Genomic DNA, 23197 nt, shown 5'->3' on the forward strand with positions numbered 1-23197 from the left:
TTTCCGATGCTCTGGTAATTTGCGCTAAGAAGAATCCGGGTGAACAGTATGCAGTCAAAACCACTAACACTTAACCGATGTTGTGAAAAGGAGGCATATAAAACGTCTAAACTGATAGTGATTAACAATCAGGCCGTATGTCAACATAAAGACCAAATCAATCGGCACTCTTGTGGTATTTGAAGAATGAAAGTGGTGTGTTCATGTTTCAAAATGAAGTGTTATTTTGCAGATAAAAGTGTTCTGAAATTGTGGCAAGGGACAGGGCGTCGACCGTTCTGAAGCTTTATATGTGAACAGTAGCCGATAACCCCCGAGCCTTATACTTGGTTCCGATCGGAATTCATTTGACCAATCAGAGCGCTGCTCTCCTTCACTGATTTAGGGGTGGTGTGAAAAACGGTTGTTAGCTGAGTGTCCAAAACCTGAACCATCTTCATTTAGAACAGATTATACATATATAGGTTGTAGTTATTTGTGTGTTAAGGTTGGTTTCATGTTTAAGATCGACAAGATAAAGACAGGGGAAGTTTATTGTATTGGAGATGCGGGATGCAAAACGGAGCAAGCAATGCATGTCAGTTTATGAGCACTATTACCTTTTCACCACGACAACTGTTATTGTACATGTATGGGTGAGCAGTGTTTTGGCTTGTAATTATAAGATTATTTAACATGTTACCAAGTACAAAGACTCTGTCATACACTGTAGCACTCAATTACGGGGGCACGGGTGGCCCAGTCGTCTAGGGCGCCGTGAACTTTGTTTTGATAACACTGTATACGAAACGATCTATACCATAACTCTATTGTTGAATTCAGTTTAAATGTTTAAATATTTGACTGACACTGATAGGTTACATTGATTAGACGTCTCAGTTATATATTATGTTCATTTCAATAAACCGCCTTAATGTGGATAAGAGACCATATGTTTGTACTACATACCCAAATCACAATATCATTGTTGATAATTGTAAAATGTTTTCTGGAGAGCCATTCAAATAAGTCTACGGCTTGTTTGCCAACCCAGTTTCAAATTTGTTATTTTGAAATACATACGTTTAAAATGAACTATTGTGATATAAGTGGTATTAATTCCTGTACTTATAAATTTAGTGTTTTTTTCTGAACTAGAATGTTTTAAATGTATTTTTCTGGAATCCTCTGCGTTATAAATAATATTTGATTTTTCTCTTAAAACAATTTAACGTTATCTTAAATGAAATGTATTAAGGCATCCGATCACCGATTTCTTGCAAATGTTCAAATTAATCAGGTACTTAATTTATTTAAGAACGAATTGTAATTCAAATACTAATATTTGGACCAAGTACGCATGCCTCAATCCGCCCGCGTTTGGACAGCATAACCAATTGTCTATTAACACGTTCGTGGCTGCCAAAGAGAACGCGAACAGTACAGAACTAAGTAGATTGTTTATTATTTTGTGAATGAACCAATTGCGTAACACCGTCCCCGAGTACAAAACCAAAAGGTCTGTCCCTTGCGACAGGTGTTAATTAGGAGAATGTATTGCCACTACATTAAGGCAAGAGTTAAATTTTATGGTATGTAATAAACCTTAATTAGTCAGTCCATGGGTCTGTAACTGTATTGTTACTAATGTATTTCTCTTTTTTATGTATGCATGCAGTTAAACAAGACTCATGTTACTTTTTCTGTGCCTACGAAAGATTATAACTTTCACTGTAATTTCTATATATCGTTTATTTTTTTCAAATCATTTCATAACCCTCAAAATATAGTTGCCACAATAAATATAGCATTTATAGCTATTATTGTCACATACGCAATTATACTGTCCGGTACATAATCATTTGTGATATTTTCAATGAAGTTATTTTTAAGAAATAAAAATCAAAGACATACTGTATGGAATCAAACAAACCCTTATTAAAGTAAATAATAGAAACTGAATGAAGTAGTGCGGAAAGCCTTCAATATGTACAAACAATAAACAAGCTTTGTATAGGCGGCCTCAGCAAAATTTGTTTTCCTTTGGATATACAAAATACACAAAATTTGATATTTTGGATATATTGCAATTTTCCCTCGTGTAATCTTCATATCAACTTCTTTAAGATAAGATAAGATAAGTGTATACAACGACGATGATACTGCGCATTAAAAAGGTTTAATTGTCCGATAAAAGATTGAAAGTTACCTTATGATGCTTTTTACCCGCAACAAGATTAAACGATGAATACACAATATGTTACCATGGCAATAATCCAAAACAAAATGAAAAACAACTTAAGGATAAAAATGTCTTTTTAAAACAGGGGCCTCATTTAACTGAAACACGATTTCAAGACTTAATACCTAAGATGTTGACATGGCTTGTTTAAAAGACAAATACCGGTGAGAAAAACATACTACGGGCCCTTTTTGTTTTCTTAATGGTATTTGTAGTTGTGAACTTATCTTCCAGAATTTCACGACCGTAACGACTGAAGATGTGCAGAAGGTCGGCAGTGAGGACGCAGATTTTGATATATCTCTGATTCTTGAGGCAGGAACAACTTATAACTCTATCAAAGAGAATATAAAGGCGGTGAGTGTATTATGAACATTGTGTTTAAGTTCCATTCCAGGTAAGAGTACGTCATTATGGGCTGATATGAGAAAGCTACACGATAAATCGCAAAGAACAATGATAGAACGAAGCGTGGTTTATTCCACGACAAAACATTGCTCTGTCATGACGTCATTCTCGAGATTCGAATATGCGCTCGCAACTTGATGACGTCATATATTTGACGACGTCATTTTGGAGAGTGTCTTTAAACGTTTTTTCCCATAGATGTAGCTTGGCTACGCAGATAAACGCAGTGACTGAGCGATCGCACCAAAAGTGGGAGAGACCTGACAATCGGTATTAGGAGAAAAGGCAGAGATGTTCGGCTTGAGGATTGTGAGAATATGCGGGAAATACCCAACTTAATCCGTAAAATGTTCGTAAAATGGACATTTCCGATGTCGGATTCCATTCAGGGAATCATCAATATTAAATTTTGGGTAAATATCATTACAGATTGTACATTTTATCAACATCCTTAAAGAGACTGTACATGATGTTGATATCTCATATAAGCAATAAACGACGAGTGGGATTTGTTTATCGTACAATAAAACACTGCAGGGAGAATAAACCATGAGGAGCGCAGACCCTATTCTCCCTGCCATGTTATATTAGTTCACATAAGTGTCTTCCAGAGGGGCAGCTATTTTATCTAATAATACTTATGAATAATTAATATCTCTGATGTGAAAGGTGAAAATTATGTAGCCCTTTATATTAAAAGAAAAAAATACACATTGATAAACATATATGGCCTCAATCAAGATAAATCTGAATTGACAGAAAACATTAGGAAAATGATAGACGAGTTAGTAAGGTATTATTCTTTGTGGAGATTGGAATTGGGTATTAGATGGTAATACTGATACCTTTAATTACAAACACATTTATAACCCCAAAGCCAGAAATAGCTTCATAGAACTTACAGACACTTTATATTATAAGACCCATTAAGAGAATCAAACCCACATAAAAGACGACAAACTTGACCACATCTGAAACAGGCGAGCCTCAATGTTTTTAGTCTCTCAAAATTTGATTTTCTCAATTAAAGACACGCAATATAAAACTAGATCACTCGATAGTTTTAATCATGTTATCTTTATCAGAATTGCAAAGTGGAAGAGGGTAAATAAAATTTAATATACTCTTCAAAAAGGAAGAAAAGAAACGCAAAGCCAGATTTGTGTGAGGTAGAAAAATACATTTATACGAGGAACCGTACACAGGTACTGAGCCAAAATGTTGTGGAGAGAGCAATTTGTGATTGTAGTCATCTAAGTTATCGGTACATAGGAAAAGCCCAAGATGAAGGTCAGCTACCATCAATAGCGCGTATGTCCCCGTTGGAATCGATAGCGGTCTGACATCTCCTGCCCTTGGAAGAGACGAGTATGCGAATCACATCCCGCGGAATGGCAGCCCACTCAACCTGTAACGCAAAAGCCAACTGCTGCAACGTCTGGGGTTGTGGTCGACGTCGGCGTAGTCGTCTATCCAATTCATCCCACAGGTGCTCTATCGGGTTCAAATCCGGGGATCTGGAGGGCCAGGGGAGAACATCAACGTTGTTGTTGTGAAGACAGGCTGTTGTGATCCGTGCTGTATGCGGTCGAGCGTTGTCCTGCTGGAATACACCGTTGCCGTTGGCTGCAATTGGGAGGACGTGTGGTAGGAGGATTTCGTTGATGTATCGTTCAGCCGGAAGATTGCCCTGGATATGGACTAAACCTGTCCTACCATGATGAGAAATAGCCGCCCACATCATAACGCTACCCCCACCAAACCTGTCCAGTTCCTGTACATAGTTTTCGGTGTAACGTTCTCCCCGACGTCTGTAGACCCGTGCTCTTCCACCCCCTCGACGGAGGAGAAATCTTGATTCGTCGCTGAACCAGACATTTTTTTCCATCGCAGTTGAGGCCATACCCTGTGTTGACACAAATGCAGTCGTTGTTGAAGATGTTGTCGACTCGATATGACGCACCGAACAGGACGTCTTGCTCTTAGACCTGCTGATCATAAACGGTTTCGTACGGTCTGTTCGGAGTCGCTGCGCACTTCCGGGTATTTGGGATGCGGTTGTGATGACTGTGGTCGTCCTTTCACGTACATTCTGTAGGTGGCCCAGTTGGATGTAGCGACTTTGGGGGGAGATTGCGTGTTGACCCATGGTGTTGAAACCGATCCCTTAGCCTTGTGATGGTGCTGGGCGCTTCATTGAAAACCCTGCAAGCGGCCTATGACGTTTTTTGTTTTTGCACTTCTGTTAATCTTGGTGTTGTTGAACTGTCACTGTTCGACTGACGCAGATGCCAGGCAATAAGAAAACCGTGCACTTTAATACCATTCATTGTGCTGCTGCTGCACGTGCAGTATGTGCAACTCCATGGACTTTTTGTTAATGCACTGGTTGCATTTTCCGAATCGCACGTGTTACCCGACTAATGGTTTGCATGTCCTTGTTGTGATCATTTTGATCCGGGAAATTTGTCATTGACACTATAACACATTCAACCACTTCATTTTGCACCTCTTGGTCCGCTAATTTTGCTTTTATGGCCAAAAATATCCGTTTTGCGTTTCTTTTGTTTTGAAGAGTAAAATTAATTTCCATATGATTAAAACATGACAATGTGGAATTATTAAAAACTACAATAAAATATATACTAAAGCATTACGAAAATAAAAATTATCACAATGGCAAATGCTGGCCATGGTAAATTAATGAACAATTATTTGGGAAAGCTGCTAATAGATATAAGAATAATAATTTACTTTTCATGAGCGAAATATAAATGAAGCTAAAGAAAAAGACGAAGGAAATTAGTTAAATAATACAGAAAAAGGTTCTTGACGTAGCACAAAGTTTAGAAGAAAAGGGGAATTTTGAAATGTTAAACGAAATAAAGAATGGATTAGAGGAATGCATTGTACATTTGTCTGTTGATGTAGGTGAATGAGAAATTTGTTGAGTCCCTCACACAAGCAATTGACGTCGAACTTGAAATGATGAAGAAGACGAGGCAGACTCTCTCAGCGGACTCCATCACTCTCCTCTCCAAAAGTCTGGCCACTGAAGTCGCTAATCCCGAACTCCTCAACACAGTAACGACTGTAATGTTGCTTTTCACAAACTTTATTACTTGTTCTGTCATAACAAATTCATTGATGTTAGTTTTAAACCTCGACACGATGAACGTAACGTTGTTATTTAAGTGTTATAATCTTGGACGGGACGTTAAACTCCATTTCATCCATGCTTGCCGTAAGGGGCGTCTATGATTGTCGTAAGAAGCGACTAATGGGATAGGGTGGTCTGGCCTGCTGACTTGGTTGATGCTTGTCATCGTATCCCAATTGCGTGGATCGATGCTCATGATGTCAATCACCGGATTGTCGGGTCCAGACTCAATTATTTACAGACCGCCGTTATATGCCTGGAATATTGCCGAGTGCGACGTTAAACAAAAAAACCCCCATAAAATATTCAATATATTTATTTCTACAATCTTATTTGATTGGTAGTTTGCAACCGATTTCTTCATGCCAACGTTCTGACTTAACTGTCAAGGGGCGGTCGGGTAGCCTAGTGGTTAAAGCATTAGCTCGTCACGCCGAAGACCCGGGTTCGATTCCCGACATGGGTACAATGTGTGAAGCCCATTTCTGGTGTCCCCCGCCGTGATATTGCTGAAATATTGCTAAAATCGGCGTAAAGCCATACTGGGCTGGAGTTGATGCCTTTGGGCAGCCTCGATCATTGACGTTATATGTTTGTTGGTATCGGGTCCTTAATCTACTGATGACAGACTGAGAAACATGCAGCGTTTCGGCAACAATATTCTGACAGGTGCCCACCTGTAACATGCTGATGTCATGTAAACGTTCAGGACGTTGCAAACATCGCATGACCAATGTTGTTGCTTCCCTAATGATTAAATGTGTATCATGAGGTGTCTTTGAGCGTTTGGTTCAAAGAAAACAATATGCGCCCGCAACCGAGTCTGAGTGACAATGGTAATTCTGGCATTCCACCCATTAGCTTGTTTCTTCCGACATGTTCTTGCCACATTAATCACTTACATTGCCAGACAACCCGTGAAGATCTGGGGTAGAATAGGTCTTCAGCAACCCATGCTTGCCGTAAATGGTGACTATGCTTGTCGTAAAAGGCGACTAACGGGATCGGGTGGTCAGGCTCGCTGACCTGGTTGATGCATGTCATCGATCCCAATTGCATGGATCGATGCTCATGATATTAATTACTGGATTGTCTGGTTCAGACTCGATTATTTACAGACCGCCGTCCTATAGCTGGAATATTGCTGAGTGCGGCGTTAAACAACAAACCAAAACCAAAAACATTGCCAGACATGGTGTATTTTCCTGTAGTTTCACCTCAAAACAAAATATCCCCTACTTCTTTGCATACTATCAGTATATAATCATTTGCAAACGGTGAACTGGTATTCGTCATTTTATTGTAAGTGTTTGGGTACGCAGGAAGCGGCCGGCAAGAGGCTCGCTGCCCTCGCATCAAATATGATGGACGTTTTCAACTCGACGCTCAAAACTGTAGACGTGGAGAACATGACGTATGGTAAGTGAACCATGTCAAGCCAACATGATTCATTTATAGATTAATGACTTTATTGAAAACTAATCATAACTCTTTAGCGATTAATTACGTTTAATATTCAAATGTGTGCTGTGAATAGTTGAAACAAGGCATAAGCAAATTCCAAATGGCCACGTGTGAGCCATGTTAAAAGAAAACGTATGAGGCTATTACACCTTCACATTAATAAATTGAGAAAGAACATTTTGCCTATCGATCGCCATTGTTTGAAATGAGACCAAAATGCTTGTGAGTGAGTGAGTGAGTATGGTTTTACACCGCTTTTAGCAATATTTCAGCAATATCACGACGGGGGACACCAGAAATGGGCTTCATACATTGTACCCATGTCGGGAATCGAACCCGGGTCTTTGGCGTGACGAGCGAACGCTTTAACCACTAGGCTCCCCGTCCGCCCCCCAAATGCTTGTGAAGGGGAATAGATTCAAAAGTTTCTCACTCGTAATACCTGCATGGGAGATTATCGTCCAAATATATGCAATGGCACGACAGATCCAGTCGTTAATCGGTATGCAGAGTTTCGTTCCTTAGATGCCATAGACGCCTATGATCGGGGTTTTAAATCCCATATTCGCCCTCATCACGTTTCCATGTTTGTCAGCACCATACCAGAGCTCTGACAATCATATATGTACCGGTAACAGCTGCTGATGTTTTCTTGCCTGAATGAGATATTGCTTTAGCCTTTTAGAGTAAATCGCAAAAGGTATTTGGATTTGAGAACTGACAACAATCATCTTAGTAAGGATAACTTGCTTGATAACGGTGTCAGAACCTACACCGAAACGTCGCTCTTAATTGTAACAAAGAAGTCGTTCATCCATAAATGCTTCTCCGTACTTAGTACTCCGTCTTCTGAATGCCTATCAAAGAAATTAACCATCTCAAGTTGCTTTTAACCAAGTCTTATACAGTGTCATGGTACGATAAAAAAACCTGACGAAAATAAAGAACAAATTGAAGTTTTGAATAATTGCAATGTCTTTGAACTTAACCGTCGTCGTCGTCCACAGGGATTGAATAATAAAACTTTAAGTGTGTTGAACAATTCTGTCCGGAATATATCTGTTAATTCTTTGTGGAAGGGCAAATGAAAATACCCGTGAATTCCCCGACTTCTTGTGCTACTCCCTACCAAATATGTCTAATGATATGCAATATATTACAGAAAACAATCTGAACATTTGTAACGGTTTCGTGTATGTATGTTTCATTACAGCTGTGGGGTCGTTGCTCAGTAGCATCATCCACTGCAACAAACAATACGCCATCACTGGTGTCGAGGTTGAGAGCTCATATAACGACAGCGAACACGCAGGTGCAGAGGCAGATGAATTGAATGCTGCTGAGAGAGAGTATCTTAAGGATCTGCTGAAGCGCAAGAAGCAGCTGAAACTAGACCGGGCTAACGAAACTGTAAGTGTGACATATCTAGTATATACAGACACATTTTTCATATATTTATTTGACGACACGAGACTACCCTGAAGATCTTGACTTTCGTAATTATTCATGTAGGCAGGACGTACTGTGTATCTGTGGGTAAGTGTCACCTAACGGCCTATCTATATATGTGAGCTATCGATGCTATGGCATTGGTGATATTGTTATCAAGGAAGACAAACTGTATATTCCGAACTGCAGTGCGAACTACTAGGGGTATAACCAATCGTCAATACCAAATCATGATTGGTGATTCAGTACATAGACCATCACTAAACCTTATGACTTCGTGTGTCGTACCTCCTTTCATTAACATACATGTGCATACCCTTTTAACAAAACTTGAAATTTCGAATTATGTGATCCTGGTTGAAATCCTTCTGAAATATATTCAGAATAGTTTGCTGTGTTTGTTTGTTTGTTGTTTAACGTCGCACTCAGCAATATTCCAGGTATATGACGGCGGTATGTAAATAATCGAGTCTGGACCCGACAACCCAGTGATTGACATCATGAGCATCGATCCACGCAATTTGGATGGCATGCATCAACCAAGTCAGGTAGCCTGACCACCCGATCCCGTTAGTCGCCTTTTACGACAATGCTGAAGACCTATACTACCCAGGAGCTTCACGGATCTGTGAAATATCATGGACACATTGTTGAACCCGCCGTTCCTGGAAGGTGGTAGTAAAGGTAGTGACTGTATTGCGACTGTTACTGTTATTACCATATGTTCATGAAGGTAATTGTTAATGGATGTCTAATTAATCTGTTTTGTTTTAGTTAAAAGAGAATATCAACAGCATCATGGAGGCTGTAAGTAATATGTTAAAAATGGCCAGTGTATTGGTGTTCGAAAATTCCTCCAGTCAAGTGGAACAGAATACATTTATCCAATATGTCAAGAAAAATACGGCCAGTGTTCTTCAGAACGACCCTCAGGGCGTCAACGGGTCTACCTTGACTGTCGCCACAGTTGAAACAGAAGACAATGATGAAATCATAGACAGCAATGTAAGTAAGACAAAGTGCAGCCTTAATCATAGAGAACTGTGAGGCGATGTATGACCTAGTGAGCCTTTGGTCATAGAGAACAGTGTGGCTATATATGACCTAGTGAGCCTTTGATCATAGAGAACAGTGTGGCTATGAATGACCAAGTGAGCCTTTGCTCACAGAGAACAGTGTGGCTATGAATTACCAAGCGAGCCTTTGGTCATACAGAACAGTGTGGCTATGAATGACCAAGTGAGCCTTTTATCACAGAGAACTGTGAGGCTATGAATGACCAAGTGAGCCTTTGATCACAGAGAGCTGTGAGGCTATGTATGACCGAGTGAGCCTTTGATCACAGAGAACTGTGAGGCTATGTATGACCAAGTGAGCCTTTGATCACAGAGAACTGTGAGGCTATGTATGACCGAGTGAGCATTTGATCATAGAGAATAGTGTGGCTATTTTTTGACGGAAGTTAAAGAACACCCGAATCTTTCATATTACTGTATTTGATATGCTGTGGCAAATTAAGAATAGTAATATGAAAGAATCAGGTGTTCTTTAATTTCTTTTAAGTGACTTGAGTGACTGAAAGAATGACGTCCAAACCAACTTTTACGACTTAGGGAAACGTACATGTTTCACCCTCTTCGTGTGATTAAGAAATCCAGCAAGAATTTATTACATTCTGATACACGAAGTACCGTGAAACCTCGTTTCGCTGGATCCCGTTAATCAGGAGCCTTTACAAATCAGGACAAAAGTAGATATATATGTCGAGTCTCATCTGTTGAAGAAGAACATGCACAATGTCTAGTTTCACCATCAAAGTTGTAGTAGAGGAAGATGGGGTTGTTGAACATGGTTGAGTGAGTGAGTGAGTGAGTGAGTGTGGTGTAACGCCGTTTAAAGAAATATTCCAGTACTTTCACGGCGGCGGACGCCAGAAATAGGATTTTCACATTGTATCCATGTAGGGAGTCAAACCCGGGCATTCGGCGTTACAAACTAACTCTTAACTCCTAAACTACCCTACCGGCCGTTTTGAAATAGGGAACATGAAGATATACAAACAGTATGCAGTACGAATGGTTCGTTTAATCCTGACATTTGTAAATCTGGACGATGTGATATGCAACGGTAGTGTCTTTATTACTGGGTTGCATGTTGCACGTTTATTTACGATTTCACATTACATTTGCAGTTGATAGTCCTGAAGGAGAACCCCTTCGTTGTAGGAGGGAATGCTAAGCTGGTGGAACACCGAGTGACAGTGGCTAGCATGACCAGAAAGGATGGCAAGAAACTGAGACTCCGAGGGGCAGTGACCACACAGGATGATCCCGAAGACCCGCCCTTTGAGTATTTTGATGAACCAAAGTTTACACCCAATGATCCTGCAAAAATGCTATACCACCGGTTTGCTTACAGATCAGTGTCTGAACAAGTCTGCATTCGTATCATTCCAATGAATGATTCGGTTTGTTATGACGAATATCTCAGGGCAAGTGTGCGGCCGACGATGTCGGTGTATGATCACCATGCCAAGAACATAACTAGCCACCGCGAGTATTGTGCACCGGCAGGATCCTGCACGAAAACAGGCCTATGCTGGCTCGGGATCAGACCCTTCTTGTGTCAAGGTATCAATTTGATATTTATCTCATATTTTTACCAACCGTGCTAGTCATCCCTTTATAAATCTCTGTGCTTACTATTTCTCAAACTTCAAGCTTCTAATAGTGGCTTAGTTTTAGAAACACCAGTATAACCAAACACTAGTAATGTAATGTGGTCAGAAATGATGATTTACCACTATTGTTAATGAAAACCCATGATGACATTCCAGAAAATGATGGCGTTTGGACTGAAATTTCTTACGCCTATTCCGAGCATGTTTACATGTGTGTTCTGAAACGAAACAACCAGATGGATGTGGAACAGAATGTTCCTGCGTGGACAACGGGCAACCATGTACTGCGGCCTGTAACTGCACATCCTTGGTAGATGAAGATAAATTGTTCTGTGCCAATATTTCTGCTTTAGATAGTGACCATCCGAGTCTGACCCAGAGTAAAACACCTTCACTTAGAAATCAGGATTAATACCTTTTTGGCGATAGCATGCCCTTGTTTCTAATGTTCAATATCAGACACAAGGATGGTTCACATGTGATTGTTGTGATTGACATACTGATACTGTGCAATAGATTTAACATGGTTTCTCGATCAAGATGGCACTTATATGTGATGTTGTGTATGAAGGAAGGAACGGGGAATGGAACACTGCTTGTATGGAACATTGACATTTGTGGCTCTCCAAACCATTTGTCTTATTTTGCTAATTAAATATCTGAACATAGATTACAAATGTTTTATTTTTTTCTGATTTGGTAAATTAATATAATATATATTGCTTACTGATCATTTAACTGGTAGGATTACCTGCTGCTTCATGAGTAAACCCAATAAATGATGTAATCAAATGCACTTACAACTGTAATCTGAAACATAGGCAAAAGGAACCATCATTTCACAACATGGCATCATGGGTTTACAGAATCAGAAATAACAGGGCATAACATTTTACCACACGAGAAAATGTGGTAATTCTGGTTTGGGTTTCCACTCAATGGGTGATCCCTATTGCTCCTGTGTTTGACTTTCCCGATGACGTTTCCAGTCTGGCTCAAGGCAGGCAGTGAGAGACGTGCCACAAACGGAGATATTGGTTAAAGATATATAAAGTTAGCAACATTTATAAACTTTAATCAGAAGGCTGCAGAGTGTTTGAACGATTCGAAACAAAACTGCTATAATTTCCTGTTTGCCACGCACTTTAATTAAAGACGAGACACATCTCCCAATGTTTATTCCACAATGTACTTTACATTCCAAAAAGCTAAATTTGTACTTGTTTTGTTTTGTTCTTTCTGAAGAACCCGAGCTTCCAGAACTTAGCCGGCAAAGGCGAGAGGCAGCCGTCAATGACACAAGCGTCACAAACACCATCAATAATACAAGCGTCATCAATGATACAAGCGTCACAAACACCATCATTGATACAAGCGTCACAAACGCCATCAATGATACCAAGATCCTCCTCACGCCATACTCTCTCCGGATCCTGAATATAGCCTGCCTCAGCTGGAAGGGATCAGACTGGGATGCTGCTGAGTGTACAGTTAGTACTGATTTATGACAGATATAAGCACGAATCAGGTCGCTGTGCCTGTGTTTGTGCTCCGCCGTAACATATAGGTAGTGAGTGTAGATAGCAAAATATATATATCAAGTCATCTTGGAGGTGAGATCAAGGGCGCCGCCCATAATCTAATAAACAACATACAGTTTGATAGTTAGATACATTGTTGCGTGAACCATCGTAACAGCACGTGCGGTGGCAGAGTTATCTTAACTGTACACGGGGTCAATATCGATTGATTTAAAACAATGTCCGTCTGTGGCAGCGGCAGTTGATCTGCGGGTAGATTCCAATCTTCCGGAACTGGTATCCGTATCGAGATGTTTCTGGCAATCTGAAAGGTGTACTTCACTGTTTAAAAGCTACACGTGCTACATAATGCTACTGTTTCCGGAAGTCGCATAACTATAATTTCCACCTCAGTGAGAGGGTGAGTGAATGTTTGTAGGGAGCGCGATTAACGCTCTGCGACTATGCTTATAAATTCAATGTTACATAATTATATATTGTACACGACGTTTAATTTCCCGCCTGTTTACGTTCTCATTGATGTTTTGTTCATATTTTTAATACACCCTTCATGGACTGACGTTTGTCTCGTACATTTTAATATTAAGAAAATTATTCTATTCACCTTGCATGTTATTCTATATACATGAGGGGTATTAAAAGTAAGAGCTACTGGTTGTAACATTCCTTAAATCAGCTGAACGGATAATGTTTGTGGATATTTAAGTATTATGTTAGTACATGTAAAGTCTGCTAATGAAATATTAGACATTACTGGCCATTATAGAATCGAAACAGAATATGACAGGGCGCCGACTGTTGGTTATTAGATGATGGTTAGGCCCCGAGGTGTTAAAACGTTACGAGGTCGAAATATAATGTCTGATGTTCAGTTATCTTTTGAACCACGGTGCTCTCCCTTTAGTCAGCTGCAACGTATGATGGAGAACAAAGTGACTCTGCGATGCGGATAATGAAAGTGCGTCAGTTTGAATACAACTAACTGTTAGTGGGGCGGTCGGGTAGCCTAGTGGTTAAAGCGTGCGCTCGTCACGAATCCCGATATGGGTAAAATACGTGAAGCCCATTTCCGGTGTCCCTCTACTCACTCACTAACTGTCAGTGTCAATCCAACAGGTTAAACGAGACCCTGATAACAAGAAGACCATGTGTATGTGCGGTGACAAGGAAGAGCTCATCACCACCGTTTCCTTCCACCTCGCCCCGAACGTCATCGACTTTAACACTGTCTTCAGCAAGTTCGACATCAATGGCCAAGGTGCCGTTCTGGGTACAGTTCTTGTCTGCTTCGTGCTCTTCGTGATCTTCCTGTTCTGGGCACGGTACATGGATGGGCAGGATGTGCTCCAGGTAACACACGTAACATACTCCCAGTTGTTGATTTGGTCAGGATAGTTCAGTGGGATTTCCCTAGCCAGAGATAGGATTCACCGGTCGTTACTGTAACAAACTGTAACAAACCATAAAAGGGCCTCTCAATGAATGAAACAAATAGTTGGACCTGATCAGAGCGTAATAACTTTTATTGAACACCAGAGTTTTCTGAACAATTTCTGTTTTCAAGAATAAAATACAACATTCAAGACAGTGTTTAATAGCAGAATGTCAGTGACGCCACATTTTCGGATATCTTTCTTGTCACCGGCCTATAAAAACTAACATTTTAAGGGCGGCAGATCAGTACTCCAAGTAAACACAGTGGAAGGCCTGACTGCCTTTATATCTATTGTATATACTTGTGTAGATATGCATAGTTCCTCGTGTATATTTCAGTGGGGGGTGACATTGTAAGGGCGGCAGATCAGTACTCCAAGTAAACACAGTGGAAGGCCTGACTGCCTTTATATCTATTGTATATACTTGTGTAGATATGCATAGTTCCTCGTGTATATTTCAGTGGGGCGTGACATTGTTGGCTGACAACCACAAGTGCGATAGCTACTTCTACCTCATTACCGTCCACACTGGGATGGTCAGAGAGGCCGGTACAAAGTCGGACATACATTTCTGTATTGCTGGTGAAGACAATGACACGGGCGTTAGAATACTTTCAGACGGCGTAAGAAAGGTTGGTTTTGAAAAAAGTCTAACGTTACACAGATATTATGTAGCTTGAGTAATAATCACATCATGGATGGTATTATGTTGCAGTGTTGAGTTTACATAAATGTTACATGTTTAAACAGATGTAATGTCCTTTAAACATAGTGAACACTACTTTTGTTCAACAACAATAGGCATAGCATGACATATTTAAAATTTGGTGTTCCCGTCCTTAAACACCTTAATCTAAGGTCAGTGCTCAATGGACAGACTGCAAATACATGGAGCTCAACTTTTTCCAATAGATATTTCCGTACAAGACTCTGTAAGATAAATCCTGCTTGCTCTTCACTGATCTTATTTTTAGAAAATGCCAAAGTTTTCAATCTATTATTCAAAATACTAGTATTAACTTTACACAAAATATTTATTAATGATTCGTCAATGATATCCCTGGTCAAATTTAGATCTTTTCTCGTGGATATGAGATACTTAAAACAAATTCGATTGAGAACTCACCAGACAGAAATACATGATTAAATAGTCTGGTAAGAAATCGTTGCATAATTTTAATGTACATTTCAACATTTTCTCACATGATAATACTATTATCAGCATTTTCTTAATTATTTTTTTTCATAAATTCTTGAAATAACCAAACAATATAAAATATCTTCAGGCTTAATACGATCACTAGATACAGTTCTGAGGAATTATGCCGACAGGATATCAAGTTGTCTTGCTGTTGTCTTTGATAAACATTCTTTTTCTTTTTAGATTTATTCTAAAAAAATATTTTTTTGTTAAATGAATAATTGCATCATTCTGAAATTGTGTGTATTTCTTCCAGAATACAAACATTACTCTTGTCATATTACCAGCAACTGATCAGTAAATATCATTTAACATTTACATTTAAATTAGAATAGTTTCCCAATAAAATACTAGGTTCTTCATATTCCACACAAACTCTTTCATAAAATATGCTTAGAAATGATTCCTGCTTTTGCCGTTTCCACTTACACTTCACCGTGGGTTCAAATAGGTATACGGGGCGGTCGGGTAGCCTAGTGGTTAAAGCGTTCGCTCGTCACGCCGAAAACGTTCGATTCCGACATGGGTACATTGTGTGAAGCCCATTTCTGCTGTCCCCCGCCGTGATATTGCTGGAATATTGCTAAAAGCGGCGTAAAACCATACTCATTCACTCACTCAAATAGGTATACACCAAAGAAATATCATGATATTTTTCAACAGACGTTTATTTCATATGAGTCATATCGGAGTACAACACACTTATTGTCTCCCCTTGCCAGTCTCATTCAATCACCGAGCTTTCTTCGAGCATTTCAAACAAGAGCCTAAAATCTTCATGACTCTCGCTGTATCTTTTGTGTCCTCTATATAGTGTAGGAATAATGGTTAGACTACCTTAGAAGGAAAGTTTAACAAACAAAGATGTGGCTACACCTTAGCCCATTTCTACCCGGACCACCCCAGCGATCCGCCTATTTAGTGTCTTTCTTTTGTGTTCGATTTGCCACACATTTCTGCCCCTCTCCAGGTTTGTCGTGGCAACATGTCTTGTGGAATGTCTTGCATATTCACTGCAACTCTGCTGCCAAACCACGAAGGTAATCTGTCTGGCTGGTACACGGCGTACACGTCAAACAATTTCATCCCACACATGCTCTATTGGGGAGAGTATCTGTGAATTTGCTTGCCAAGGCAGCACTTGAACATTGTGCTGTTGAAGAAAATCAATAGCAACCCTAGTCTTGTGAAGACGGGCGTTATCCTGATTTTGAAGAAACAGAATTGACAATGATCCGAGAATCTGATTCTTGTAGCCCACACCTGTCAAATTACCCTCAACTACAACTAAAGGGGTTCCCTGACGTGCATCATCCCACTACGGAACCACCCCAAAGTGATTCCTCCCCATGACACAGGCTTAAGCATAACTCTTCGTGGACACGTTGACGTCCATCACAATGGGAAATGTTAAATCCGGCCTCGTCTGTAAAAACAACAGTCCCCTACGACCATTTGACGGTATGACCTTGGGTTAGGATAGGTCGTATGGCGGGACGACGTCGTCTTATTCTTGAAATGACGAAAGCGGTACCTGACTATTTCGGGATGGATGCGACGAAGTCTGGAATGATCTGAGCAGTGGCCACTGCAGTCACCTGTGCCGGAGATGGGTCAACCGTATCCATCCGTCTATCTTGACGTTGTGATGCGTGGACGTCCTGCAAATTGGCGATCCGCAACTTCCTTATTGTTGTGATAACGTCTCAACAGTGCTGAAATGGTGTTTCGGTGGCAATGGAAATCGAGCCATTCCCCTACTGACCAATAGCCGCATGAGCTATGCTGTCGTGAATCATGGCTCAATTATTTTAACAATAAAACATCAAACAATTGAGCTCCCAAACTGACAGCAGTTTTTGACATTCATGTACTCAATGCAGTTTATCGAGATACACGTGCACAAACGTGTAGGTTTAATACAATTAACTAATTACTGTTTTTACATCTATATTTGTGTACACATGCAGTTCCAATATAAATTTTGGTTTCCTATGTGCACAGTTTCTTTTTGTGATTAATGAAAACGTGGTAATAGGTTCACGGCTTTATTACCATCAGCTAATTTTATCAATATGGGACAATATAAAGGATCAAAAACCCAATTAACACTGACAACGATAACTGATTAATTAAATCTGAGCAAATACACAAGAGTGAGTGAGTGATATTGGTTTAACACCGCTTTTAACAGTATTCCAGTTATATCACGGCGTGTCAGCTTAATGTGGGAGGAAAGCTCGAAGTGATATAGGTCTCAGACGTTTACCACTTCGGTGAAACCCACGAGCTCGGGTATGGTGCTGACAAACCTAGAAACATAATCGGGGCGAACCGGGGTTCGAACTACACAAGAGGATTAGCAAAGCAACTGTATAACATTAATAAGATGAGAGTCGCTAGAACAACAATTTGACAAGATTTTGACAAGATGCAATTAAGTTGGCTGCGCGAACGGCCAAATGGTAGATATTTGTCAAAGTGGAAATTATGTTTGACTTTATGTCAAAGGTTGCCATGTTGCACTGTTGCCTGTTCCTTGTATCATGGTTAGCACCTGGGCAAAGCTAGTGAACTTGACAGTTGACACATCGTGTGATATGTAGTCGTTTACAGACTCTCCCACAGAATACGACAGATGTAAATAAGTCTGAAATGTTTGCTGACCTTGTACATTGTTTTGATTTGTTGACTAGTCCGATTGTAGAAACTAGTATATCATGAAATGGTGATGATGTAAATGGACCTGCGATTATAGCCAGATCAATCTCTTTTCGCAACATTATTGCCACAATGTTTGGAAGCCATTTTATGCCATTCTTAGACACGATGGACCCGTATACTGTGGCGGGAAACCTGAGAAAAAATTGTTTGGATAAAAACATAGGATCTGCGGTGTCGAAAAGAGTGTAACTACTGATCTAATGTGCCAAGACACGCATTCAAATGGATGCTGGTGCTTTGCCTTGTGTTGGTATTGTTTTCATTGGTATGCGTTTGAAGAGGAGCGGTTGGAACGCACCTCTTTTGATGAAAGCATGAGAGCACTGTGTGTTCGGCTGTCGTGTGTGAAGCATTTGTGTGAATATCGGAAGGTGGTACTTCGTCATCCAGTTTGTATGTTAAAATCCCAGCAGAACTTTGGGGCAGTACAATGTCAGAAACTCCACCATTACAAAGTCTGGGGTCTACATTTATACATCTGCCTGTGTCGCGGACCAGTCCCATCCCTGTGTAAGACAAGATATTTATACATCTGCTTTTTATTCAATCATATGTCATGTTGAATGTTTTTGTCTGATACTCGCCTACTGATAATGCCTCATTGTGAATCTGAGTAAGAAGGTAGAGGTATTTTAATCTTGATTCTCGATGAACTACCTGTTGCATATTGTTATGAACACCAAGCTTTTGATAATCTTCAGTTCTCGTATGGTGTCCATTGTATTACCATTAAAGAAATAGAAGTCTTTCAATTAGCCTACATCCAGAGTTTATGTGTGTAGTTAATGTAAGGGTAACGATATTTTCCTTGACATTATCATTTGCAGAAGCCCGAGGTCTTCCATTAACTGCCCGACTGCAAATGATAATGCCCTGAAAAAGAGCGTTACCGTTATTGTAGCTAAAATGGAAGGAATTTGTTAATAATTTACAATAATATCGGTTTGAAATATTTCCTGCAATCAGCACAAATGTCACTGACCAATATAGAAACGCCATAGAACAAACCAGATGACGTCACTATTGAACGTGACATCGCCTATCCCCACCCTATGACGTCACCTAACAACGGGCGTGATGGCCCGTTGTCAAGCAATATGAGGGCATCATCAAGTTACAGTAGCCCGCTGATTTCTGATAACATGCGGGCAGTTTAACGACAATTCTATCTATTTTAGCTATAAATGAACCCAAGAGATATTACACTACTGATAGACCTGAATGAATATGATCATGTATGAGTTGCACCCCACATTTTGCAAGAGTAGAGTGCTATGCCACACAAACTAAACTGGATGTCAAACATTTGGGGATCATCCTAAGTCGGCTGGGATCATAATTTTACAAATTTCTACACTTTCATCACTCTCATGAACTTACTGCAACAAACTTATATCCAGTTCCCTTACAATGCAATATATCCACTTCGATTTATATACAATTTCAGAAGTGAAAGTGAACAGAGCGTCGATCAGTTGCAGTTTATATAAGTCACGTCAACGCCAAACAATAACCAGAATCCGCCAAAACAGATTCCATTTTGGCCTAAAATGCAAGAAAGTTGCAAACATGACAGGAATGGATAACTGAAAATCCGTGGATCAGGTGTAATGCCTAATGATAAAAAATAAACATATGAGGCTGAATATCTCTGATATCTTTTATTTCTCGATCAAGGTAAATCAGTGGAAGAGAATTGGTTATTTGAGTATTATTGAACCATATCAGATCATTGATTTTCCTGAAGCTTAAGGTAACCCAAATACCCTTGTTTTATTTTTGCCATTCCAAGAAAAAGACCCGTGAAGATCCGGGGTAGAATAGGTCTTCAGCAACCAAAGCTTGTCGTAAAAGGCGACTAACGGGATTGGGTTGTCAGACCCGCTGACATGGTTGATGCATGTCATCGATACCAATTGCGTGGATCGATGTTCATGATGTCAATCACCGGATTGTCAGGTCCAGATCCGATTATTTACAGACCGCCGTCATATAGCTGGTATATTGCTGAGTTCTGCGTAAAACAACAAACCAACCAACCAACTATGTATGTGCTATGTTATGTTGGACAGTAGAACATCATAATTTTCAGGCAGCGATTTGTAAGAATCTTGACATGATTTGGGCGGGCGGGTATCCTAGTGGTTAAAGCGTCCGCTCGTAATTATATAACGCCGAAGACCCGGGTTCGATTCCCGACATGGGTACAATGTGTGAAGCCTATTTCTGGTGTACCCCGCCGTGATATTGTTGGAATATTGCTTAAAGCGGCGTAAAACCATACTCACTCCCTCACTTGACATGATTTAAAAAAAAAATTAGAATGTCATTGTTCGTTAGGGAACCTGAGGCAGAGAAGAAATTCTTAATCTTATACACAAAGAAACAGATCAGCAAGTAGGAGTGTACAAATGGGGTCCATTGAGATGCCTACTTCATATCCCCAAATTTCACACGGATGTATTTCAGTAGTTTTACACTTGAGAAGAGCGTACTGGTGGGAACAACATATCTAGGTCAGGCCAGCATGTGATAATCGAGGCTGGTTATTCTCTGGCATTGACGTTTTTATATGTCTTCTTCTCGCGTTTTCTTGAACAAAGTCACAGATTAATTATATATGAAACATTATCCGTAAACCGTTGTTATTTGAATGTGGTATGCCGTCAGGAACTGAAAACTGGGAGCACGATGCACTTCCTGATGGCTGTTCCTGAGTGCCTTGGCTTACTACAATACTTCCGGGTGTGGCATGACAGAATGGGGGATTCAACATCCTGGTACCTCAACAGGATCGAGGTCACCGATCTCCAAACAGCTTACAAGTAAGATCCATCACTGTTAGAGTCATCAGAAAATGTTGAAAAAGGTTTCATACACGGTGCCAGTAGAGCATGACATCTGAACGGCATTGTTGTTTTATTACTCGGCTTCCGAACGTGCTTCCCACAAAACCATTGGGTCGGTGGTCGAAATAAAATGAATATCAGGCCAACCATAGATAGCCAGCAGAGAACTACCAAACTATGGAATACGTACACATTTTGAAAGAAGTAGTTACACAAACTACGAATAAAGACACCACAAAGTTAGCATCATAATTATAAGAACCAGGCACATTTTCAATGTAACCAAATACAATAAATCATGCAGATGTACTCGTATTGTAACTGGGTTTGGTTCCATTGAAAATGTACCGGGTTCTTATCATTACTAGCAGTTTTGTACGGCCATTTCTATTTAAAGTGTGTACACATTCCATATTTTGGTAGCTTTCTGCTGGTTTTCTTTGGGAGGCATAAAAATAATACTCTAAAACCCGTTGTTATCAATAAGTGGTTCCTTAAAGTATATATGGTTACTGGAAGTTAAGAAAATATTTCATGAAAAATATACATATTTGGGTGATATGTTAGTTTTACATCACACACCTTTTTAACAGAAATAATGTTCAAAGAGGCGTTACATCAAAGCCACTCTTGTTTCTTGTGGGACATATGATCTTTAACCAATTGATATGTATTGATTAGTAATGTTAAATAGTTTACATTCAGATTAATCTCAATCAAAGCATTCTCAAAGTTATATATTTATTCCACACATATTTTCAGATCGGTGGATATGCAAATAAAGTAATATAAAACAGACGCTTTATCAATGATACATATCAGCTGTGATCAATTACTAGTACATGTATATGCATCCTTTAACAGAGCGGACTTCCTTTGCTACCAATGGCTGTCTCTAGAAGAAGGAGTACTAGAAAAGGCTATACCAGTATCCTCCACAGAGAACATGAAGACTTTCAAGACCATGTTCTTCGAGCACGCACGTCACCATGTGACCGATGACCACCTGTGGGTGTCTGTCCTCCTCCGACCAATTAAGAGTCATTTCAGTCGAGGTCAGAGAGTCGGATGCTGCTTCACTTTGCTTATGTTGACCATGATCACAAACGCCATGTTCTTTCAAACAAACAGTGTAAAACGACACCAAACGTCGGATTTTAAAATTGGCCCAATCGGTTTCAGTCTGAGGCAGATATACGTCTCGTTTGCTTCAACCCTCATCGTAGCTGTCCCAGTCTTCTTTATCATGCTCCTGTTTAGAAAGTCTAAACTAAGCGAAAAGGCCACAAAGGATGGAACCAGACTATGGATACCCCACTGCTTCCGGAACTTCAACTTCTACAAACAATCCAAGGCTATTGAAAAAATCATGGCCATCAGGGACATCGTTGATGACCAAGATGGTGTCCTGCCTCACTTTTGCGTGTACATCTCCTGGGTATTAGCTTTCATCTGTGTCTTCTTATCAGCTTTCTTCATAATGTTGTACAGCATGGAGTGGGGCAAGGACATTTCAGAAGAATGGCTGATGACCTTTATCCTGTCTTTCTTCGAATCGCTCATCATTGTGGACCCTGTGAAGGTTAGAAGTTTGAGGGTAATCATTGTCTCTGCATGAGGTGCCATTAGGTATTATTTGACACAACCAATACCAGATGGTAGGGTAAACGTGGTAGGATGCGGTCCTGAGGTCATGCGTACAGCGCACAGGGCACAACTCTATTTGGAGACCGTGTTCGGCAAACTTGACCCTGAGGTTTTCTGGGGCTCAGGGTCTGCTTGGCACCGAAACACATGCTACATATGCTGTCTCTTTAGGCATCCGACTTTATTCGAAATATGCCTACGCGTATTTTATCCCAGTAGTGAATGGATAACCGGGAGGATGAGTTGGTCACGACCAAACCTCCAAACGACAGCGTGGGGTGCATACACCCCAGGAAGCCGAGAATATAGTTGGTGTGCACTCTGATCAACTGGCCGGGATTATTATGTAGCATTTTGAGAATACATAGGGTGTGAATTAGGAGATAAACATACTGTGTTTTCAATGTAGAGCTAGGT

At 40.1% G+C, this 23197-nt stretch overlaps 1 protein-coding gene across 1 annotated transcript in view; it reads left to right on the forward strand.

The window, feature by feature from the left end:
* LOC139468346 (uncharacterized) overlaps nucleotides 1-23197 on the forward strand; it is a 90786-nt gene that overhangs the window by 59566 nt on the left and 8023 nt on the right. The window contains exons 8-18 of the mRNA XM_071250253.1: nucleotides 2456-2578; nucleotides 5561-5722; nucleotides 7112-7208; nucleotides 8467-8663; nucleotides 9477-9707; nucleotides 10894-11332; nucleotides 12628-12872; nucleotides 14040-14273; nucleotides 14821-14991; nucleotides 20955-21109; nucleotides 21998-22715. Coding sequence (XP_071106354.1) covers nucleotides 2456-2578; nucleotides 5561-5722; nucleotides 7112-7208; nucleotides 8467-8663; nucleotides 9477-9707; nucleotides 10894-11332; nucleotides 12628-12872; nucleotides 14040-14273; nucleotides 14821-14991; nucleotides 20955-21109; nucleotides 21998-22715 — 2772 coding nt within the window. The remainder of the gene's footprint in view (nucleotides 1-2455; nucleotides 2579-5560; nucleotides 5723-7111; nucleotides 7209-8466; nucleotides 8664-9476; nucleotides 9708-10893; nucleotides 11333-12627; nucleotides 12873-14039; nucleotides 14274-14820; nucleotides 14992-20954; nucleotides 21110-21997; nucleotides 22716-23197) is intronic.

The sequence above is a fragment of the Haliotis cracherodii genome, unplaced genomic scaffold (genome assembly GCF_022045235.1).
Source record: "Haliotis cracherodii isolate W230 unplaced genomic scaffold, xgHalCrac1.p SCAF_2, whole genome shotgun sequence".
NCBI classification, from domain to species: Eukaryota; Metazoa; Mollusca; class Gastropoda; order Lepetellida; family Haliotidae; genus Haliotis; species Haliotis cracherodii.